Consider the following 22,922-nt stretch of genomic DNA (forward strand, 5'->3'; position numbering starts at 1 on the left):
CCAAATTTGCCTCTTCTTGTATGATACGAGTAAGTGGATTTAATGCTCACTCTGTTCCAGTATGAGTTCATCCTGACTAGATTACATCCACAAAGACCCTATTTCCAAATGATGTCACACTCACAGGTACCAGGGTGAGGACTTCCAGCATACCTTTTTGGGGGACCCAGTTCAATCTATGACACAAGCGGTATCAGGCTTCACCTCCCACATCTCCGTCTTGACCTCCAAGCTCTATAGAGCATCTCTATCAGAAGCTTTGCCACAATCCAGATGGCCACGGGAGGCCATGCGCCCAACCCCCATAAGCAGTCAACCTGATCTACTCACACTGTCTGGGGTGGTGGTTGTCGCCTGGAGCTGTGTATGGGCTATCCAGTCCCTTTCCACTTTTCAGAGATTCTGATCGACTCTCCACCTGGAGAAGGCCAAGATCTCCTGGGGGGGCGGGCACAGTAGAGAGAGGTAGTTGGAGGAAGGAGGCCATAGTGTAGCAGGATGAGGAGCTTGGATTTTAGAAAGAGACAGACCTACGACTTTGGGCCAGCTTATTCATTCCCCTGCAATCCATTTGCTTCACCTGTAACATGTGAGTGATAAAATTTACCATCCTTAGGAGGATGAAGTGATGGCCCAGGATAGGAGTTCCTGCCACTGCTGTGGCTCCTGTTAGCTGCTGGGGATCTGGGCTGATCTAGATCCAGATCTTCAGTTTCCCCTGAGGCATGTTCCTTGACAGGCTAAACCCTTTTCAGACTTCCGCACCTGAAAAAATGAGAAACCTGACTCTCAGGGTGTTGTGAGCTCTGAGTAGACCCAGGGCAGAGCCTGGGGCACAGTCAAAGCGGTACAGATCTTTGCTGTCTTCCTTTCCCCTCTTCTCCTGTGAACAAAGGAAGTAATGTTTGTCTGACAGGACCTATTCTCAGGAAACTCGGGTGGCTCCCTTACAATCACTCTGTTTTCTCTGCCCTTGGGGAGAGAGACCTTGGATTTTATTTTGAGCCTATCTTTGTAAAGGCTCTAAATTGTTTTTAGAGGGGCACCTGGGTGGCTCAGTGGGCTAAGCCTCTGCCTTCGGCTCAGGTCATGATCTCAGGGTCCTGGGATTGAGCCCCGCATTAGGCTCTCTGCTCAGCAGGGAGCCTGCTTTCCCTTCTCTCTCTGTCTGCCTCTGACTACTTCTGATCTCTGTCATATAAATAAATAAAATCTTAAAAAAAAAAGTTTTTAGAAACAAAATGATAATATGATATAGATAGATAGACAGACAGATAGATACACATATATCTATATTTCTCCACCAGGCCACTTGGTTCTTTAAGAAGCAGTCTTGAGTTACTATTTTTATCTTCATGCCCATTTTCCCCAGGCAACAAGTGAAGGCAGAGGGTTCAAAATGGCTCTGGTGGCCAGATCCTTTCTAGAGGTGATAGGGGTTGAACAGGGCTTCAACCCGCACCCTCAGATTCCAAGCCCTATGCTTTGCCTTTACACACAAAAGATTAGATTTCTTTTTTCTTTTCTTTCCTTTTTTAAAAAGATTTTATTTATTTATTTGACAGACCGAGATCACAAGTAGTCAGAGAGGCAGGCAGAGAGAGGGAAGCAGGCTCCCTGCTGAGCAGAGAGCCTGATGCGGGGCTCGATCCCAGGACCCCAAGATCATGACCTGAGCCGAAGGCAGAGACTTTAACACACTGAGCCACCCAGGCGCCCCAAAAGATTAGATTTCTAAAAAAGAATTACATATGTAATTAAATAAGCTGAATTAAATATGTAAACTAATTTTCTTTAAAAAAAAAAATCTGAACATTACTGGTAAAACTAAAGTTTCTTTTCCTGTCACTTTCCATCAGAACTTGTCCTTGTCTCCACATCCCCAGGGGTAACTATTATTTATGGGTTTGATGTGTATGCCCCAGAACTTCAGAAAACAGAGACATTTCCATTCCTTTATTTCTATACACACCTATAAAAAATAGATTGTATTGTGTTGGGGGGGTTGTTTTCAGGGAGATGGTAGCGTGTATCACACATGGTTTGGCAACTTGGATTTTTTTGCCCCACAGCACATTTTGAGAGTTCTCCAGTTGAAACACCTACATCTGGTTTGTTCCTTTGGCCTGTGGTATTCCACTCAAAGGAGCTACGCTTAATGGACAGACCCTTCTTCCCCAGGTGGTAGCCTTCTGCCCCACCCCATTTCCCACTGCCTCTGAGGCCTGCAAGCTTTGTGGATAAGTCCTGAGGCACTTTTCAGGAAGCTTCTTGGGCTCACACTGGAAAGGTCAGAATCCTGGGGTATTCACTTTGAAAGCAGGACCACCTGCAGGCCGCAACTGTCTGGGTTCAAGATCAAGGACTTCCCCCACAGGCCACCTGCTGCAGAAGTAGGAAGGCCCAGGCAGAGCCCCAGGAACTTGCTGCAAACTTCGGGCCAGGCCCCCACAGCTCAGCTTGCCAACAGGACCTGCTAAGAGTGGGAGATAAAAAGAGAAGTACAATAAACACAATAGCTAGGCTGTTATTGAGTGAAACCCAGCAGTAAAATAATAAAAACAAACCAACTGATTACAGTGCAAACACAAAAACAAAGAGAGATTAGAGAGGCTTTTTTTGATGAGGCCTTGATCTAAATTAGGGCTCACCAAGAACAAGGCCTGAGGTGGGTGGCAGGGAGCACCTCCCCGTGGGAGTACTTCCTTCATCCTGCAAGAATTCATCCTTCCTCCTGGAATCAAGGCTGGGGTCCTACGGAGCCATCCATCGTCCCAGTCCCCGTTAGAGCAGTGAACACCCAGCCCAAACTTCTTCCAGGTCGGTGGCTGCACATTGGAATCACCCAGAGAGATTTAAAAAACAAAGAAACAAACAATTTCCCAGTGGTTGGGGGCAAATGGCTTGGGGGGACAAGGACTGTGAATTCACACCACATTAACTGAGAGTTCTTGCAGATTTCCAGGTGTGAATACACCTCCCATAGCCCATTTAAGTGGCCAAGCTGGTTGACCGACAGGCTTGGAAATTCATTCATTCAGTTTAGTGGCATCAACTGAGAACTCTTTGCCGCTTTTCTTGCTTTCCAAGGATTTCCAATATACATTATGATCACTGAAAAATCAACCAATCAAATTTTAATGTTATTTCTAGCCAAATAATTTGTAAAGCGATTTTCTTAAACCCCTTGCAGAAAGTTTACATCAGAAAATATTCAACGTGGGCTGTAGGCATGTCTTACTGTGTTTGATATGATACGTGGGGGCTTCCACAAGAAAGTATGGAAGTCCCCACTTCCATAGAAGTGGAGTCCCCACTGCAGGGAGGTGGACTAGAGAAGCAGCTCTCTGGCTACAGGAATCCTCACAAGACCCTTTCACACTGAAGGAAGCTTCCAAGCTTCTGAGATTCTAAAGTAACTTGCTCAAGGTCAAATGGACAGGTCTTACTCAACTCAGGACTCCTGAGCCCAGGAGGCCTCTTTCCAAAACATACTGGGGCCTTCTTCATGGAGTCTGAGACCTCAACTCAGGTCTGGAAACTTTAAAGTTGGGGTACTCGCTCCCTTTGCTCCTTTCTTGACCTTCAGCCCTTCCCTGCAGGGGTTGACCTGGCAGACTGCAAGTTCATCCCACCTGAGCCATGAGTGCACAAGGTGGGGACTGTGAGCCCACAGGCTCCTGCCACCCAGAAGAAAATCTTAATTACCCATCTCCCAGCCACATCCCTGCAAGGCTTCCCAGAGCAGGAGAGGTACCTGTGGGGCAGGGGGCAGGGAAGCCGGGAAAGCTTTCAGATTGTCTACAAGGGTGAGGAGATAAGCCTGTGTGGTTGGGAGCTTGAGCTGCTGATCTCCAGGGCTCCCAGGTCATATAACCCAGTTGGTCGGCCAGGCAGGTAGCTGTTCCTACAAAGATGGGGTGATGCCCCCACACCTTGCGATGAGCTACGCCCCCCAGGAGCTCCTTACAGACCCCCCCCCCCGCTTCAGTGGCGAAACTACCGTCCAGGGCCCTTTTCCTGCACGGGGGAAGGTTGGGGACTCCCTGCATGGTGCAGGTCTCCTCAGACAAAGTGCAGCATTGTCTCAGTAGGAGTGAGCCGAGCATAAATAAACAGTTGATTCCCTCGGGTATCATCTACTCTGGCCAGCTCTGCACTTGCTCAAGACAGGGTGGAGAGGTAGCCCCAAATAGCCCTCAGGGTGGCCTGGGAATTCTGGCTTCCAAGGTCAGCATTGCAGCTGAGAATCCTGGAGAGGCTCTGCTCTATACCCTCTTTGGCATGTGTCCCCGGGGAAGGCCAGTTGGGCTTAGTGAGGAGGAAGAAAGGGCAGGCTCCCAGGGCCCTGGTGAGGGTGTCTGCTCCCCGAGGCAGCCTCTCCTGACTCTAAAATTCTACGTGGATTAAGAACATTCCATCTGGCAGGAGCAGATGGAATCGGGCGGGAGCATAATCAGGACACTGGATTTCAGATCTGGGGCTCTCCCTATATCAAGAAGAAAAATATAAAAGACTAAAAGGCCAGGAGAGAGGTGTATGATGAGTGTGTGTGTGTGTGTGTGTGTGTGTGTGTGGTGTTTATGTGCCACATGATGTGGGGAGGGGATGCTGACTCAGTGCGTGTGATAGGAAGGTGATTTTGCAAGGAGCGGATTCATCAAGGGAAATGGGAAATTGAAGTCAGAGGAGATGAGGGAACCTAACAGTGGCGCAAAAGAGGAGCAGAGAAAGTCAGCAATGCCCTCCAGGCTCCCAGAGCACAACCCAGTCTGACAAAAGTCTACAGAAGGAGCAAAGAGATCCTGCTGACACAGAGTTCCTTGAGGGCCTAAGGGCATCCCTCCCTCCCTGACCAAGAGGGAGAGCAGCTGGAAGTGCCCTCAGTCAGTCAGTCACTCAGTCAGCCCGTTGAGAACAGGGCTTCGAGCAACACAAAACCTGACTTGCGAGTACTTGAACAAATAGGGGTTTCTTTGTTTCACAGAGGGAAATATGTGAAAGCGGCTGGGTCTGGTGCTCAGTAGCGTTGGGGCTGGCGTCTCTATGGTTCTCTTGGCTCTTCCTGTGGAAATAGTTACTCCGGTTTCAAATAACAGGAACCTTTTCGAAGTAGGAAGAAAGAGAAGGGAACGGAGCCAGGCAGCCTGTCCTAGGAGGCTCTTTCCATTTGTGTCCCATTGGCCAGAACTGGTCACATGGTCACCCCAGTCACAGGCACCCTGGGAACTCAGAGCGCAGGCTTGTCAAGGGTGAGCTAAGGCAGGAAGCTGCTCCTAGGGAAGAAGAGGAAATGGATTTTGGGCAGGTAGGCACGCCCAGACCTGAGACCCTGAATGGCAAACATTTTCAGAAAAGACTAAATTAATATTCCCAAGCAGAGCTGAAAGAGTCTCCAGAAAACAGTGAGACCCCTCTTCGAGAATGGCAGTGCAAGACCCTGGAGGCCATCACTTCAGTCGTCACTGTCTCCTTTAGTCTACACAGCGACCACCTGAGGTAACTGCTCTTACTGCTCCCAGACCAGGAGGGAGAGTTTCCAGCTTTGCACATCATCGCTTTGCAGGATACATCTGAGCCAAGCTCTCACAGGCTCTAACGCAACTACTCCTCAGCCTTTGGGTCCTAAACGGTTTGCTCCATATAAGAAGCTGTACTCTTTCACTAAGTTACTGACCTCCAACCCTTCCCCAGGATCAAAACACCAGGAACGAGGTCTTTGAAGGCTCTGGGCAAGCTACTGGGCTCTCCAGGCCTCCCAAACCTTGAGAGGCCACAGGATTAAACAGATGGTAGATTAGGGCATCCGGCGCAGTGCCCGGTTTTAATAATATCCACGCCTTGCTAAATAGACACAGCCATGTGGAAATTCAGCCATGGTTTCTTTGGTTTCTCCTATTTCCCCCACTCTTCCCTGACAAAATCAAACTCTGTCATTGGAATCTTCTGTTTGGGTTTCCTTTGCCACTAAACACGGACTTGGCTCGAAGTCCCCCGCAGCTCCTTCAGCTGACACTCACGGAGCACCTACCACACGCCGGGCACTCTGGTGGGTGGGAGGCCTGGTCCTGACCCATGGGGAGTTTCTGGTCCAGCTGCAGGCTGGCATGTGCAGGCAAATAATTCTAAACCAAGGCAGGACTTAGTGAGATGTGTGCCGTGATCATTCAGAACACGGGGACTTCAGACGCGGCAGAGGCCATCCCAGCAGAGTGCGGTCTTACCATTCCTGGAGCAGACTCCCAGCTGAGTGAAGAGACCAGTGCAGAGCTTGACACGGGGCTCGATCTGAGGAGCCCAAGATCATGACCTGGGCCAAAATCGAGTTAGCTGCCTAACTCACTGAGATACCCAGGTACTCTTGCAAATGACATTTCTTTTTTCTTTTTTTTTTTTTTTTAAGATTTTATTTATTTGACAGAAAGAGATCACAAGTAGACAGAGAGAGAGAGAGAGAGAGAGGAGGAAGCAGGCTCCACACTGAGCAGAGAGCCCGATGCAGGACTCGATCCCAGGACTTTGGGATCATGACCTGAGCAGAAGGCAGAGGCTCAACCCACTGAGCCACCCAGGCGCCCCGCAAATGACATTTCTGATAAAGGGTTAGTATCCAAAGTATATAAAGAACTGCTACAACTCACCACCCCAAAAACAAATAATCCAATTTAAAAATGGGCAGATGACAAGAACAGACATAAAAAAAGATGTACAGATGGCCAACAGACACATGAAAAGTTGCTCATCATCCCTAATCATCAGAGAAATACTAATAAAATTATCTATGAGATATCACCTCACATCTGTCAGACGGGCTAAAATAAAAAACACAAGAAACAACAAGTGTTGGTGAGGACACGGAGAAGGAACGCTGTGCACCACTGGACAGAATGCAAATTGGTGCACCCACAGTGGAAGACAGTATGAAGATTCCTCAAAAAAATTTAAAAATAGAGCTACCCTAGGATCCAGAAATAACACTGCTGGGTATTTACCCCGCAAAAAGGAAAATACTAATTCAAAGAGATATATGCACTATGTATAAAGCACCATTATTTACAATGGAAGCAAGGATAAAGAAGACGTGGTACATATCTACAATGGAATATTTTTCAGCAATAAAAAAGAAATAAATCTTTCAATTTGCAACGACATGGATGGAGCTAGAAAGTATAATACTAAAAGAAAGAAGTCAGTCAGAGAAAGACAAATGCCATATGATCTCACTCCGATGTGAAGTTTATGAAACAAAACAAATGAGCCAAGGGAAAAAAGAGAGACAAACCAAGAAATGAAACAAAACAAATGAGCCAAGGAAAAAAGAGAGACAAACCAAGAAATGAAACAAAACAAATGAGCCAAGGAAAAAAGAGAGACAAACCAAGAAATAAACTCGTAACTGTAGAAAATAAACTGATGGCTACCAGAGGGAACGTGGAGTGCGGATGGGGCTTGGAGGAAAGAAAGGATGGGGTAAAGAGTGCACTTATCATGATAAAAAATAAAGTATAATAAACGTAACAACAGCAAAACTAACAAAGAAACAGAAAAACCCACTACTTCCCCGAGAAGTGGTTTAGATGATAGATGTTGTAAGTGTCTTATCACTTTTAAAAGTATTTGACACTTATTAAAAAGAAAATATCTTAACAACATTTTGTTGTTTTTCTGCATATAAAGGAAATATTTATTAAAATTCTTGAGCTTACAGAAAAGTCTTAAGAGGAAGTGCCTGGGTGGCTCAGTCGTTGGGCCTCTGCCTTCGGTTCAGGTCATGATCCCAGGGTCCCAGGATCCAGCCCCGAGTCAGGTTCCTTACTTAGCAGGGAACCTGCTTCTCCCTCCCCCTCTCCCCCTGCTTGTGTTCCCTCTCTCATTATGTCTCTCTTTGTCAAATAAGTAAATAAAATCTTAAAAAAAAAAAAAAGGTCTAAAGGGGCAAAGATATAATATATCCCACACATTATGTGAAAAAACTCAGAATGAAATAAAAATTACCACAGCCCCACTCCCCAGAGACAACTGCTGCTAATAACATGATCTACTTCCTTCTGTATGTTGACTATATACATGTGTATACATGTTTGTCCATCTACAACTTATTATCATTCAACAAGTATAACTCTATATGCTACCTTTACACTTGATGCATTACAAGTACTTCCAAAATCTTCTATAACATGACATTCATTTATTTTTTTTTAATGATTTTATTTATTTGAGAGAGAAAGAGAATGAGAGAGAGTGAGCATGAGGGGGGAAGGTCAGAGGGAGAAACAGACCCCACTCCTGCCCCGAGCAGGGAGCCCGATACGGGACTCGATCCCCAGACTCCAGGATCATGACCTGAGCTGAAGGCTGTCGCTCAACCAACTGAGCCATCCAGGCGCCCTAACATGACTTTTAATGGCTTCCTGATATTTAATTATATGGACAAAACAAAATTTATTCAACTAATGTTCTATTTCTGAACATTTAGGTTGTTTGTAGTTCTTCAATATTTTATTTTATTTTATTTTAATATTTTATTTATTTATTTGACAGAGATCAAAAGTAGGCAGAGAGGCAGGCAGAGAGAGAGGAGGAAGCAGGCTCCCTACAGAGCAGAGAGCCCGACTCGAGGCTCGATCCCAGGACCCTGGGATCATGACCTGAGCCGAAGGCAGAGGCTTTAACCCTCTGAGCCACCCAGGCGCCCCAGTTCTTCAATGTTTTAAGCAATACTGTGATAAACATCTTTATCCGTGTACTGTTGTCCATATTTCTGGTCATTTCCTTAGAATCATTTCACAGAGGTGAAGTTACTGAGTTAAAGAATGGGAGTGTCGAAAGCGGTGGTGGTGCCTGCTCCCCAGGCCTCCTCGGACAGCCCTGTGTGGGCTCACAGCCTGAGGGCTGGCCCGGGGCTCCACCCTATGCTGCCCGGGCTCCGAAGACCAGAGAAGTTCTCTCCTGGCACTTCTGCTAGATTTGGCTCCTGCAGGTGCTGGGGAACTAGGTGCTCTGGGATTTCAGCAAAGAAAAGCAGGACCTCTGTGTCTCTATGGGCTAACTTTGTAGGTTCAAATGACATCTGACAACAAATCTAGAATCGGTGTGGGAAGGAACTTAGAGATGGCCTCATCCAACCCTGTCATTTTACAGAGCAAGGAAATTAGGCACACAAGGAAGATAATACTCCCTTTGCTTGATGGACAAACTGAGTTAAAACTGAACTTGGTCTATCACCCAGGGGAGGTTTCGGGTCACAGCAGAGAGTAAATTCTCCAGCTCGCTGCACTGAGTGCCAGGTTCCACAACAGCTGTGGGGTCAGCTGGGGCCATCTTTTGACAGCCTGAGTGACAACCGCCTCATGACCATTCAGGAGGAGCTAGTAAAACTCTCTCCAGGACAGCGGCTCAGACCCTTCTATGGTCAGCTCAGAAAACCGGGTCTCTGGTTTATAACAAAGGCAGCCCTTTCGTGGGCGGGCATGTGGGTGTGTGGACTGCCCTTGGCCAGGGAGAAGCAGACAGGACCCCTGTGTGAGACACGGAGTGGGGAAGGAGACGGACAGGAGGCCACCTTTGCTGAGCACCTGCGTGTGTGCCGAGCCCTGTGCTGGGCACCCACCTTATTTCCTCAGTCCTCATTACCACCCTAGGAAGTGGGCATGAGGCCTGTTTTGCAGATGAGTCTCAGCAACGGTAAAGAACTTGACCAAAGGTCCAACTGATAGCAAATGCAGTCAGGAGTCCAGCCCAAGTCGACCATCCAACAACTGCAGTGTTCTTTTTTTTCTTCAAAGTCTTGTTTACTTTTTAAAATTTATTTGTTTTTAAAATTATAATAATTTTTTAAATTGAAATATAGCCGACACACCATAGTACATTTGTTTCAGGTGTACAGCATAGTCCTCTGACAACCCCATACGTTATGCTCTATTCACCACGAGTGTAGCCACCGCCTGTCACCATATGGCGCTGTCACAAAACCCTGAGTATATTCCATATGCTGGACCTTTCCTCCTTGTGAGACATTCATTCTGTAACAGCTGCAGTGTTCGGATCACACAACTCATTAATTGTGAGGACCTTGAATGCACTTTGGCATATAATAGACACGTGACCATGCACATGTCTGGAAACTGGTTTCATATCGCAGCAAGAGGGCAAGTGAGAGGGGAGGATGGTCGAGTACATCAAGAGGTAGTAGTGAGGTCTCTTCTAGCTCCAAGCTCCAGGAATCACAGAATTCTGGTAGTAGAGGGACCAGCCTCTAGCACCCAAGGCTCCCAAGGATGACTACAAGAAATAGGCCACCAGGGGGGGAAGGACAAAGCCTGGTGCTGGCGTTCGGGGACCTTGGTGCCACTGCCAGCTGAGCCCGGCCAGCTGCATCAGCCTGGCTGAACCACTTCACCTCTCTGAACCCAGCTCTTCCCCGGTGAGCTGGGGAAACCACCCTCATTGTCCCCCAGACACCACCCCATTCCCCTATAGCGAAAGTCCTCCAAAGTGTAGTCGACACTGTCCTCCAAGTCTTTTCTTTCTGATTCTATTTAAAACTGTGCACTTATTATGAATTACTTCCCAAATAAAAACCACATATATATCCTGTTATAAAGAGTATTCAAACAAACCTATGCACCTGCCAGTGAACTTAAGACGTGGAGCATCCCAAGGTATCTGAGGTCCCAAGGCGCCCCAGGATGCCCACTGCTCCAGATGTAGCAGAAGTCATTCTCTTCTCTCCATTAAACTTTTAAGTATTTATGTATCCCTCAACTTTTCATAAATGGTCTCTTGTTATATGTATTCTGCTGCTTTTTTATTTTGCATGGATTGAATTGTGCCCCCTGCCCCCCCGCAAAAGACCATGGTGAGTCCTATCCCCAATACTGCAGAACGTGATCTTTTCCAAGAGATATGGCCTTGATGGAAGTCGTCAGGGCGGCCCTACTCCCAAGATGATGGGTGTCCTTATAAAAAGGGGACATTTGGACCCCAAGGCATGCATACGGGAAGAACGACCCGTGAAGCCTGGAGTTCTGGCTGCTACAAGCAAAGGACCGTGGGATGCGTCAGTCCCTGGGGTCTTCAGAGCAAGCGTGGCCCCACCGGTGCCTTGATCTTGAACTTCTGGCCTCCAGGACTGGGAGAGAATATGTTTCTGGGTCTAAGCCACCCTGTCTGTAGTGCTTTGTTACGGCAGCCCCAGGAAACGAATGCGCCATTCAGTGCAATATTCTAGAAGTGCACTTGTTAGTGAATGAGAGTAAGGGTTCTTCATTCTCTCTCGTTCCATTGTACGACAGACCGCATTTTATCCATGGACTTTTAAAAGCTATAGCTCTTGCTTATAGGCTTTCTGACATGGCAAATGGTGGCCGCCTGGAAACTCCCGTACCGCGTGCCCTACCGGAAGTGCCGCTTGGGTCTTGACCCAACAGCAGCCATCAGAGCAGCAGCATGCCAGCAAGACTATCCTCACCATTAAAAATCCTTTGTCAATCCAGAGGGTGTAAAACGGTATTTCCTAGTGCCTTCAATTTGCATTTTCCTGATTCCTAAGGAAGTTGAGCATCTCTTTATATGTTAACTGACCATGTTTTCTCTTGCATACCCCTGGTGGTGGACATGTTCCTTGTCTTCTTTTCTTACTTATTTCCAGTGCTTGGTGTATTCTGACTCTGATCCTGCATGGATTTATGTGTTGCAAATACAGTCTCTTATTTTGCAACTTTTTGCTTTATGTATAGGAACAGAAGCTATATTCACTTTATTTTTCCTTTTAAAGAGGCTTTTTTTTTTTTTAAGCTGCAGACCTTTATTATATGTATATTTTGAGAGAGTGAGAGTATGTTCAGGTTGGAGCAGGCAGAGGGAGAGGGAGAGAGAATCATAAGCAGGCTCCACGCACAGTGCAAAGCCTGATATGGGGCTCGATCTCATGACCCTGAGATCATGACCTGAGCCAAAAATCAAGAGTCAGATACTTAACTGACTGAGCCACCAAGGGGCACCTAAACAGACTGTTTTTAAGGGCAATTTCAAGTTTACAGCAAAAGTACAGAGTAGAAAGCAGAGACAGTTCCTATACAGCTGAGGACTTTACACACTGAGACCCCCCCCCCCGCCCCCCGCTACCAACAGCACCACCAGAGTGGTACATTTGTTACAATCCTTTTACCTACATGGACACATCATTATCAGCTTTTTGTTGTAATGGAGTAGAGTGAATTCATCTTTTTTTTTTTAAAGATTTTTTTTATTTTTTATTTTTGCTACAGGGAGAGAGAGCACGCACAGGGGAGCATGATGTGGGGGAGGGGCAGAGGGAGAAGCAGACACTCCACTGAGCAAGGAGCCCAATGTGGGGCTCCATCCCAGGATCCCGGGATCATGACCCAAGCTGAAGGCAGATGCTTAACCGGCTGAGCCACCAGGTGCCCCCCTATCTTTTTCTTAACAGTGCTTCCAAGAAATTCTTTGCACCCCAAGGTCCCAGATGTATTCTCCTACACTCCCTGTTTGAGGGGGTATCTTTGCTTGCCGCCCCCATTGGTAATGGAGCTGGGACTGATATTTGAGACCACTGTGGGGCAGAGGTCTGAAATGGACAGGAGCCCCTTCCCTGCTTTTCTCCCAAGGTTATTGTGAAGGTCAGAGGATAAGTGTGTGAGAGGGCTCTGAGGACCCTGAAATAATGTATGCATATGGGTATCATCATGCTAATCTGTTGGGGGGGGTAAGCCATTGACAGAAGGCTGCTGCCCTCGATTTGCTAATGCCTTGGAGCACATTAGACTGCTGCCAATAGGCCGGCAGAAACCCAGCTGCTGTCCCCCTTCTGAGGCTGGAGGACACGTGTGGCCTTTGCAAGAAAGCAAATTCCAGTAAAATGGCCGCGTTGGTCTCCCCCTCCACCCACACTGCCACTGCATCTGCCACGGTCCATTACCAAACAAGGTTACAAATACGGCCTGAGTCATAGAGAAAAGATTAAATTACACGCAGGAAATCCTGCTCACCAAAGCGCTGGAGTAATGAGATTCAGAAAGTCGACTGTCAAAAGGAGCACGAAGCAAGCGTGGGTGCCCACAGGGAGCCTGCTGCACCTCCCTCACCATCCGGCCACCCCACCCCAGCTCCTGCTCCACCTGCAGAGGCAATAAGAGCTCCAGACAGGTCTGTGGCACCTGCCACCAGGGACCCCTGCAGCCTTCCCAGAAGAGGCTACAGAACCCCAGGGAGGGCTGAGTCCAACTTCAGAAAGCTGGAAGGTTCTGGAGGAGGCAGATCTGTATGAGGGAGGGCGGAGGAGGCAGAGGGCTGAGAGCTGGAGGGAAGAAAGGAGCAGGCTCCCTGGGGGGCTGGCCCTGCCTGAGAGCAGAAGCCCAGCCGCTGGAGGAAACTGACAAGATCAAGTGAAGCTTGTGGCCTAGAGAAGGTGGTAGTGTTCCTGCTCCTTGAAGAGCACTGCAACAGAGCCCGAGCATAGGCGGCGCTCTGGCGGGGTGCCGCCCGCGCAGGCCCGGGACACTCGCCGGAAATCCCCAGTTCCAGGCAGCGCTGGGGATAGGACTGCAGGCAGCGGAGGACAGGAACAGGTCTCGGGGAAGTGTTTGTGGGCCGTGAACCGAACCTTGATTGCGTGGTGGCTTCCTAGATGTACACGTGTGGCAAAACTCATCAGATTGTATACACTTCAAATATGTCCCGTTTAGTCAGTTGTATCTCTAAATAAGTGTATAAAATTACATGGGGCACCTGGGTGGCTCAGTGGGTTAAGCCTCTGCCTTCTGCTCGGGTCATGATCCCACAGTCCTAGGATTGAGCCTGGCATCTGGCTCTCTGCTTGGTAGGGCGCCTGCTTCTCTCTCTCTCTGCATGCCTCTCTGCCTACTTGTGATCTCTGTCGAATAAATAAAATCTTAGATTAAAAATAAAATTACACAGCGAGGGGTTGCCCTGAGTGGCTCAGGTCATGATCTCAGGGTTGTGAGATGGAGCCCCAGCGACAGGCTCCCCCTCCCTCTGCCCCTACCCCTGCTATCTCTCGGGTCTATGCACGTGGGATCTCTCTAAATAAATAAACAGGTTTCTTTTTAAAAATCAAAAAATAGTGGGGTGGTAATTTTTATTACACATGCATATGGATAGACACAAGAAAAACTGGAAGGCTATTCCCCAGAAGGTTAGCAGTGGTTCGTTCTGGACTGTGGGATGACAGAGGACTTTCATTTTTTGTTTTTGTGTTTTTCTATACTTTACAAAATTTTCCAAAATAGATACATTTCACTTTTGTAGTCAGGAGGAAAATGTGTTTACTTCGAAATAAGAGCAATCTCTAAATTGCAGGGACCTTGAAAAGACTGGCAGCAGGGAAGCCAAAGGAGGGGGGGTGTGGGGGCCGGGGGCGGGAGTGCTTCCTGTCAGGAACCAACATCCAGCATTGGGCTGAAAAAGCCAGTCCCTGGGCAGGGAGGGGGCACCTGGGTCACTGCTCTGCTCTGAGTGGCCTAGAGCTACCTACTGAACCAATGGTGCCTCAGTTTCCCCAGTGATGTTATCCAGAGGACTGTGAGGTGTCCGAATGTGGCTGAGGGATTCGGTGGCCCCGCTGGGCGGCCCCCAGCAGCCGCCCCACGGCACAGCCAGCCGAGACGGGGTGAACTGCAGCTACTCTTCTCCCCCAACCCCATCTCAGCTTGTAGGTATTAAAAAGAATAGAACTGACTTAAGAAAAGCTAGTTTTCTTGCTTTCTTTCTTTCTTACTTAAGATAAAAATAAACAGAGTTGAGTAATCTCTGAAACCAAAAGCTCGTTCTGGAATTAAAGGTTTTTTGAGGTTCCTCTTAACTGGTACCAGAAATCTTTATCTCTGCACCAACAGTGACCACCATTGTGCCCTCCTCCCACCCGCCCACGAGTGTGCCCCTCCCGTCCACCTGCACATGTCCCCTCCCTGGTCCTCACATGAAATAAGCCGGGTCACTCCTCCTAGAGCTGCTTTTCCAGGACTGCTTACCCTGCCCTTCTCTTACCTGTTCCTTCCCCGCAGACCCCGGGAGTAACCCGTGCCCTCCCCGCCTCCAGGCCCAGGCCACTCTCTGGCGTGGCCTCTCCTTCAGGGGTCCAGATGCTATCCTTAACTGCCGTAGTCTGGTGCACTGGACGCCCAGACCTCAGGTGCCTCGTCTGTCTACGGGGACTGACGCCCACTGCACCCCCCTAGCACCAGCTGTGCCCACAGTCTCCCCGGGAAGTGGAAGCCCTCCCTGACACTGCCCTCCGCCTGACAGTGGCTCCAGCCCCTGGGAACAGTCATGCACTGGTTGTGACCATCCCTCCATGGCCAATCATCTTTAAATCTTACTGGAAGTGGCTTACAGCTGACTGGTCACTTTGGTTCCTCAAGCAAGCATTCCCTCTCCTGCCCCTCAGGGGCTGCAGGTCCCTTGAGGCCAAGGCTGCCTCATTCATCTTTTGTCCCCTCCATATTCCTTTTCGCCCAAAAGATCCCATTCCTTGCATAGTGCTAGGTCAAGTGTGCTCAGTACTTGTTTGTTCCTTTCACTTGAACCTGTGTTTATGTCTCGTGAAACTGTGGCCACCAGACACAGCTATTAAGCTTTTAGTGACCACAACAAAGGTGGACAGGTCAGCTACATGTCATTCCAAAGGTGAGAGCACATCCTAGGAGTTTTGTTTTTTGTTGTTGTTTTTTTTTCGTTTCTGTTTTAAAAGATTTTATTTACTTACTTGGCAGACAGAAATCACAAGCAGGCACAGAGGCAGGCAGAGGAGGAGGGGGAAGCAGGCTCCCTGCTAAGCAGAAAGCCTTAGCAGGGCTCGATCCCAAGACCCTGAGATCATGACCTGAGCCAAAGGTAGAGGCTTAACCCACTGAGCCACCCAGGCGCCCAACCCCCCTTTTAAAAAAAAGATTTTATTTATTATTTATTTGACAGAGAGAGACACAGAGGGAGAGGGAGAAGCAAGTTTCCAATGAGCCCAATGCAGGGCTCGATCCCAGGACCCCGAAATCATGACCTGAGCTGAAGGCAAAGATGCTTAACTGACTGAGCCACCCCAGTGCCCCACATCCTAGGAGGCTTTTTTGTTTTTTGTTTTCTCATCCTAGGAGTTTTTTAAGAGGCACTGGGACAAAAGGTCTGTTATGGTTCTTCAAGCAGGAAGGTCCCTGACCCTGAGTTACTCAAGGTGTGTGTGTGGGGTGGGGCTGTGTAAGTACAGTGTCTGTGTGTCTGGCTGGGTGGGTGCGTGGGATGCATTTGCACAGTTTGTAGCTGTCCTTTGACTTAAGTTCTTTTCACCTACCACCATTTCTGGTTTTAGAAGCCTGTTGGAGGCCAATCGGAGGCTACACCAGTGGTTAAAAGAACTCAGAGTGTGTTACTTTGTTCCTCCTCCTCACTCTGGGTTCGGAATTCTGGTGGTGGCCAGCCCGGCAGGTCTCTGCCTGCCTTTTGTCTCTGCCTGGTTCTCCTTCAGATCGTCCCCTCTTCCTAAGCCCCAATCAACCTCTCTATCTGCCTTGCCACAGGCATGAGGTCAGCCAGTCTGATGCAACCGTTTCTGGTCGGAGGACGAGCCCCTGCCTGGCACAGCTCACCGGTGCAGCGGCAGGCTCTGAACTGTCATGCCCCTGGCTCAATGGTAGTGTGAGGAGCCCTCTCTCCAGGCCCTGCAACCCCACTGAAGCTCACCTCACCTCTGTGCACCTGTTTTTGTCTCTGGAAAATGAGTCAAGAACGCATCAGAGGGAAAAGAGCATTTTCCGGACTTGAGCCAGTTTTCCGTCACAGGTGTTTCCATACCGCGCATCTCCTGCTCTACTTCCTACTTGGTATTTGTCACCAAATCAACTTTAAATCACCTCACTTTGTAAAAAGATGTACTCTGCTATAGAACACAGAGCCTGGGAGGGGGGTGAGGGGATGGGGTAGCTGGGTGACTTAATGAGCACTGGGTGTTATATAAGACTGAGGAATCACGGACCTCTATCTCTGAAACTAATAATACACTATATGTTAATTAATTGAATTTAAATTTTAAAGATATTTTTAAAAAAAGAACACGGAGCCCACGGAATCAGTTAATATATGTAGCCTTGCTTATTCCTTTTAAATGATCCTTTTTTTTTTTTTAAGATTTTGCTCTGGGAGACTTTAAGGTAACAGATGGGCTGCCGAAGACCACACCCACTCTGGGCAGGTGTGCAGTGGCTGTGGGCATGGGGACCTATGCCTAGAGCAGTCACTGCCCCCCCTGGAGAGCAAGGACCAGGCCCTCCACTGCTCTGCTGGGAGAGAGGGACCATGCAGGAGACAAGGAGCCCGAGGGCCTCACGTGAAGGGAGAGGTCAGCTCATCCTGGCAGTCCCACAGTCAGGGCCGAGCACATGCCACCTGACAGTCAGTGCCTGGGAAACAAGGGCTAGTTGCTGAGAGCAGACAAGAGAATGAGGGCAGATCTGCCCTTCATTATAGCTCTTGTCTCTAGCGCTGTGTGGCCAGGCAGAGCCCAACTCTATGATTCCTGAGATCGGTTTGGCCTGTCCTAACCAGTAAGTAAGCATCTGGGGACTGTGACCCACCTGGGTGGCTCAGTTGGTTCAACATCTGACTTCAGCTCAGGTCATGAACTCAGGGTCTTGAGATCAAGCCCCACATAGGGTTCCCTGCCCAGCGGGGAGTCTGCTCCTCCCTCTGCCTCTGCCTCCCCCACCCCCTGCTTGGGCTCTCTCCCTCTCTTTCAAATAAATAAATAAAATCTTAAAAAAAAAGTTTGGGGACTGGAGCTTTATCTCTTTAAAAACAAGTCAATTAAGTGGTGCAATGGGGCATGCATGTAATAATTTCTTAACTGTGTTCGGTGCCCTTAGCCTAGAAAGTACTTTCACACTTTCTGCTTGGTACCTCCCTGCCACCTTCTGAAGTAGTCAAAGCAACTCCAGGACGGATGCCCCAGTTCAAACATGAAAATTCTGGGGTTCAGGGAGGCTAACACCTGAGCCCCCAGGTCAGTATGCAGTGGTGAACAGTGTGGGAGGTTTACAGAGCTCCCATTATGGGCTGGCACATTTCCACACCTTACCTCATTTAATCCTTAGAACAGTCCTGTGAAATATGGACTATGAGTCAAGCAAGGTTAGGAATCCCACCCAAGATGTTGCAGATTTGAATTTGTTAAGAATTACAGGCAGCCCCCGATGTCCAACTAGATTATATTCCAAGATGTGGTCTAAAGGCACTTTCCCACTGAAACAGGATTCTTATGGTATTTAAGGACTCAGGCTAGTCCAAGGAGGGCCGATTAACCCACAGTCCTCCAGATTCCCGAACAAATGCAATGAATATTCATTCAAAAACTATTACTATAATGCTGGTAGTCAAAACAAAAAAGTGATGGCATTTGATAAGAAAATACTTTTAATTTATCTTGAATGCCTGCCTAAAATCTGAGGCCAGAGAGGAGAATGGACATAATTTTCCCCTGCCCTCCTCTTTTATAATTTGAAGAAAGAATGGTGGTATGAGGGAGGGGGGCAAGGGAGCAGGCTGAGGGGAAAGGATAGTCACTTGACCAAATAGGGAAGTTGTGAAAGGAAGAAGCAGGTCCCTAAAGCCAGGTCAGCATGAGGGGGATGGCAGGACAGCGGGGGACCTTAAATTCTCTCCCTTCAGGAGGCTGCTTTCATCACAGCAAGATGACAGAAGGTGCTGGACCTGCTGACTGCTTGGGGAGTCTGGTGGACTCAGGGGTCTGAGAACAAAGAGGGGGAACAGCAGTTCTGCCTGTGGGATTTTCTAGGGGAGACAATCAGGTTTCCAATGGGTGTGATCAGAAAAAGATTTCACCCCCTGCCACCACACACAACATTCTGGCAGGGAGTCAGGAGTGGGGTCTGACAGGCAGCCGGGGATCCCCCTCTGCCTTCAGAAGGACAGCCTGGGACTCTGGCTGCTGCCCACTCAAATGCAGGGACAGCCACTCACAGCTGCACGACTGGACCTGGTGCTCTACCCCTCGAGCCTCACCTCCGCCTCCAGAAAACAAAGGTGATACTCCAGCCTCCCTACCAGGGCTGCCGTGGAGAATGAATGACTCAGACAGTGAGTGTCTGGCACACCGGGGGTACACAAACAACGCATTTCCCCTGGTCTGGCTGGCGCCCTCACTTCCTGAGCAAGATTTCGGGGCCATTGAGGCTGTGAAGGCGGCTGCTCTGTTATAACCCCCTTTGTAGAAGTCAGGAGGCCACAGGTGGAGGGTCTGGGAGGCCCTTTGTGCTTCAGAATGGGTGTTAAAGAGATGAGAGGAGTGACTTGAATATGAGATCAGAGCCTGGCAGCTGAGCAGGCTGAGGGCCACTGCGTCCTATCTGTGGAGCCCTCCAGGAGAGGGGCCTGCGTGGGGGTGGCTGCCAATCCTTCTGCAGAGCAGAGCGACCCCAGCCAAGTCAGCCAAATTACCCATAACCCTCCAGGTCCCTCAGGTAACAGCAGAGCTGGAAGGAGCCACGGACTTTCTGGTTCCACAGCCCCATTTCTCAGATGAGGGAAGAGTCTCAGAGAGGAGCAGTACTTTCTGTAGTCACACAGCCCACAGAGGAAGAGCTGGCCTGAGGTATTCAGGGTCCTAACCCCCAGACTGGCAGCCAGAACCCCCCAATGAGGAAATACTTGCTTATTCACCACAAGCATTTGATGACCTTGCTTCTAGTCTCTTAAAAATACATATATAAAATTGAGGGGCACCTGTGTGCCTCAGTCAGTCAGGCTTCTGCCTTTGGCTCGGGTCGTGGTCCCAGGGTACTGGGACTGAGCCCCATATTGGGCTCCCTGCTCAGCAGGGGAGTCTGCTTCTCCCTCTCCCTCTGCCCCTGCTATTGCTCTCTCTCTTTCTAAATAAATAAAAATTATATATATGTATATATATATGTAATTATATATATAACCTATATATGTAAAATTGAAAATTAACAATTATACCATACATGAACACATTTTAAAATTTAGTTAATTTTTCATATTTTAAAAGATTTTATTTATCTATTTGACAGAGAGAGACACAGTGAGAGGGGGAACACAAGCAGGGGGAGTGGGAGAGGGAGAAGCAGGCTTCCCGCTGAGCAGGGAGCCCAACCAGGGGCAAGATCCCAGGACCCTGGAATCATGACCTGAGCCAAAGGCAGCCACTTAACCGACTGAGCCACCCAGGAGCCCCACATGCAGTAGGCAGAGAGGTAGGCAGAAAGAGGGGGAAGCAGGCTCCCCGCCGAGCAGAGAGCCCGACGCCAGGCTCTATCCCAGGACCCTGAGATCACGACCCGAGCAGAGGCCCAACCCACTAAGCCACCCAGGCGCCTCGAACACATTCTTTTTAAAAATCAATTTCATTACCTCCTGGATACATTGTAGTTATTCAGTATTTGCTGGATAATTTTTTAAAAATATTTATTTATTTATTTGACAGAGAGAGAAAGATCACAAGTAGGCAGAGACAGGCAGGGGTGGGGTGGAGAAGCAGGTTCCCTGCTAAATGGAGAGCCCGATGTGGGGCTCGATCCCAGGACCCTGAGATCATGACCCAAGCCAAAGGCAGAGGCTTAACCCACTGAGCCACCCAGGTGCCCCTTGCTGGATAAATTTTTATCCTAGCTCTTCTCTAGATGACAACACTAACCACTTGATTGGTTTCTCCTCTAGAAGCTCCTTCACCAAGGGCCCTCCTTTCCCCGCTCCACCCAGGCCTGTCATGGGGTCCCTATCACAGCAGGGACTCTGGGGGCATAAAGGTCCAGTGAGGCTGCTCAGAGGTTTCCTCCCACTCTGCTCTTCTCTTGGTCAGGGCCAGGTATGGACTGGTGCAAAAGGGACACCTTTTGGATTAGGCTTGGGAAGAGGCTGGGACACCCAGACACCCTCTCCCAGGATCCAGGCCCTCATACCCGGCACACCTGTTTCCTCATCTAACAAAGTTACTCCTCTTACTCAATGGCTGATTTTGTCTTTGCTTTCTCTCCTTTCTCTGCTCTGCTGGGCCAAGCAAAGACCCTAAGCCTCTGGTGGGACCACAAGGGAATCATTCAATCAGAAAATTAAGGCTGGGGGAGAATCCTTTTACAATGTATACAGATAGTAAATTATTGTTTTATGCTTTAAACATCTTATTTTATCTGTCAACTCTACCCCAGTAAAGCTGGAAAACAGAAAAAAATCAAGGCCAGAGCCTGGGGCATTGGAAAGACCCAGGGCTATTGAAGGCAAGGGCATGAGTTCTATAAGAGGAGGGCACAGGACAGAGCCTGGAAGTTTCCTGGTAGGAGGTGAGAGCAAGAGTCCTGGAGCAGGAGTCAGGAGGAGAGTCAGGTGTGTCTGATCCCTGACGTCAAGGATAAGTTGACGTCAAGGAGAGAGTTTTCAAGAAAGAGGGTATGATCAATAGTGCCAGTGCAGCCAAGGACGGAGGTTAGTTACCTCCACTTCCTGAGCTGGATGTACACAGACCCTCCCTGGGACAAGCTTGGGGCCAGGCTGTGGCTGGAGGCCCTCTCGCTGGAACTGGTATTCAGAGACCTCGAGGTGAGGCTGGATGGGTGAGCCTAGGGGGCTGTGTGCCCACCAGAAAACCCCAGGGACATGTGCCTGGGACCCTACTGGGCAGAAACAGGGTGGGACGGAAACTAACCAAATTGTTCCTTTAAAGCCACATGAAATTTATGTCTCAGTAATGCTTGATATTTGGCTTCTCTTTCCTGCAGCAGGATATTTAAAGAAAACAAATCTTTAAAAGCTTCAGCTGCACAGCAAAGAGCCCTCTGTGTGCCGACTTCTGGTCTCTGCATTAGGAACAAACCTCCTTTACTCTTTGGTCTGAACTGTGTCCAAAGCAGATAGAACCTCTTGGCCAAGATGCGTGCAGCCCCAGTCTCTGCCGTGGCGTCAGAGTGAGCCTGGCCCAACCAGACCATGAGACCTTCCAGAGGCTTCGACTCCAGGGCACCCTGAAGCCAGGGGCCCCGAGGGACTGACAGATGGTACCAGCAGGAACAGAGAGGAGAGGGCCCCATCCCTGCCCCAAACCCATGTCGGGCCAGCTTAACCCCCTAGGGACAGACACTTGGTGGGGAAGTCACCTGAGGAAGGTGACCCAGGCTTTGTCTGGGATTTAAAAAGAGGTGGCCCATTTTTGGCTTTGGTCATTTCCAAATGATCCAAATCCAGAACCAGAAAAGGAGGCCCAAGGAGGGGAAAGGGAGCCCAAGTGTGGCCCTCCTACTGTTCCGTTCCCAGTGACCCCACAACCACTCGGTTATGGCCTGTGCAAAGCAGTAAGCATCACAGAGCAAGTCCACAGTGTGGTCACGTGGCTTTCACTGCCCTTTGGCCGATGTGGGAACGGGCTCTAAGAGGCCAGAGGCTTCCCACAGCCACATGACCAGAAGCAGCAGGGCCTGCCTACCAGCCCAGCTCTGCTAACACCCAGTCTGTGTTCTCTCCACAGCGTACTGCTGCCCAGACAGCAAAAGGGGAGGAAGGACAGCCTTTCCATTTTTGTCAGTGGCTGAGAAACAGCTATCTAGTGAACACCAGGCAGGGGACATTTCCAAAGCAGGTGGCCAAGGGTCCTGCCCAGGGCTCAGTACCCTTGGTTGATGACCTAATGCGCTCCCCCAAGAGTCATTCAGTAAGCCCTTCCAGGGGTCCTAGGCTTGTCCCCAGACCAGGGACCCCTCTTCCTGGTCAGAGTTATGGACTTCTAGGATGTCAGAGCAAGATTAGTCCTAAGGAGCCTCCAGAAAATTCTGTCCTGGCAAACAGGGAGATGGAAGCCCGAGGACCATCCAGGGTCATGTCCACAAAAGTAACAGCAGCACCTTCCACCCAAGCTGTTCTGAGTAAATGAGATC

General features: G+C 49.0%; 1 protein-coding gene and 1 long non-coding RNA gene across 5 annotated transcripts in view; one reads left to right on the forward strand and one right to left on the reverse strand.

The window, feature by feature from the left end:
* Positions 1–1,941: 1,941 nt before the first annotated feature.
* Positions 1,942–22,922, reverse strand: part of ZDHHC19 (zinc finger DHHC-type palmitoyltransferase 19) — a 36,112-nt gene continuing 15,131 nt past the window's right edge. The window contains exons 6-7 of one of the 4 annotated variants that reach the window (XM_059163007.1): positions 2,652–2,828; positions 1,942–2,473 (exon numbers count right to left, since the gene is read on the reverse strand). In XM_059163007.1, coding sequence (XP_059018990.1) covers positions 2,456–2,473; positions 2,652–2,828 — 195 coding nt within the window. In that variant the 3' untranslated portion in view covers positions 1,942–2,455. Of the gene's footprint in view, positions 2,477–2,651; positions 2,829–22,922 lie in introns of all 4 variants that reach the window. The other 3 variants (XM_059163006.1, XR_009350925.1, XR_009350926.1) reach the window with 3 other exon arrangements.
* On the forward strand, positions 12,875–16,646 carry LOC131824668 (uncharacterized). The gene is made up of 3 exons (XR_009350927.1): positions 12,875–13,167; positions 16,128–16,207; positions 16,551–16,646. It is a non-coding gene; the product is annotated as an uncharacterized LOC131824668 (long non-coding RNA).

The sequence above is a fragment of the Mustela lutreola genome, chromosome 2 (genome assembly GCF_030435805.1).
Source record: "Mustela lutreola isolate mMusLut2 chromosome 2, mMusLut2.pri, whole genome shotgun sequence".
Classification (NCBI taxonomy): domain Eukaryota; kingdom Metazoa; phylum Chordata; class Mammalia; order Carnivora; family Mustelidae; genus Mustela; species Mustela lutreola.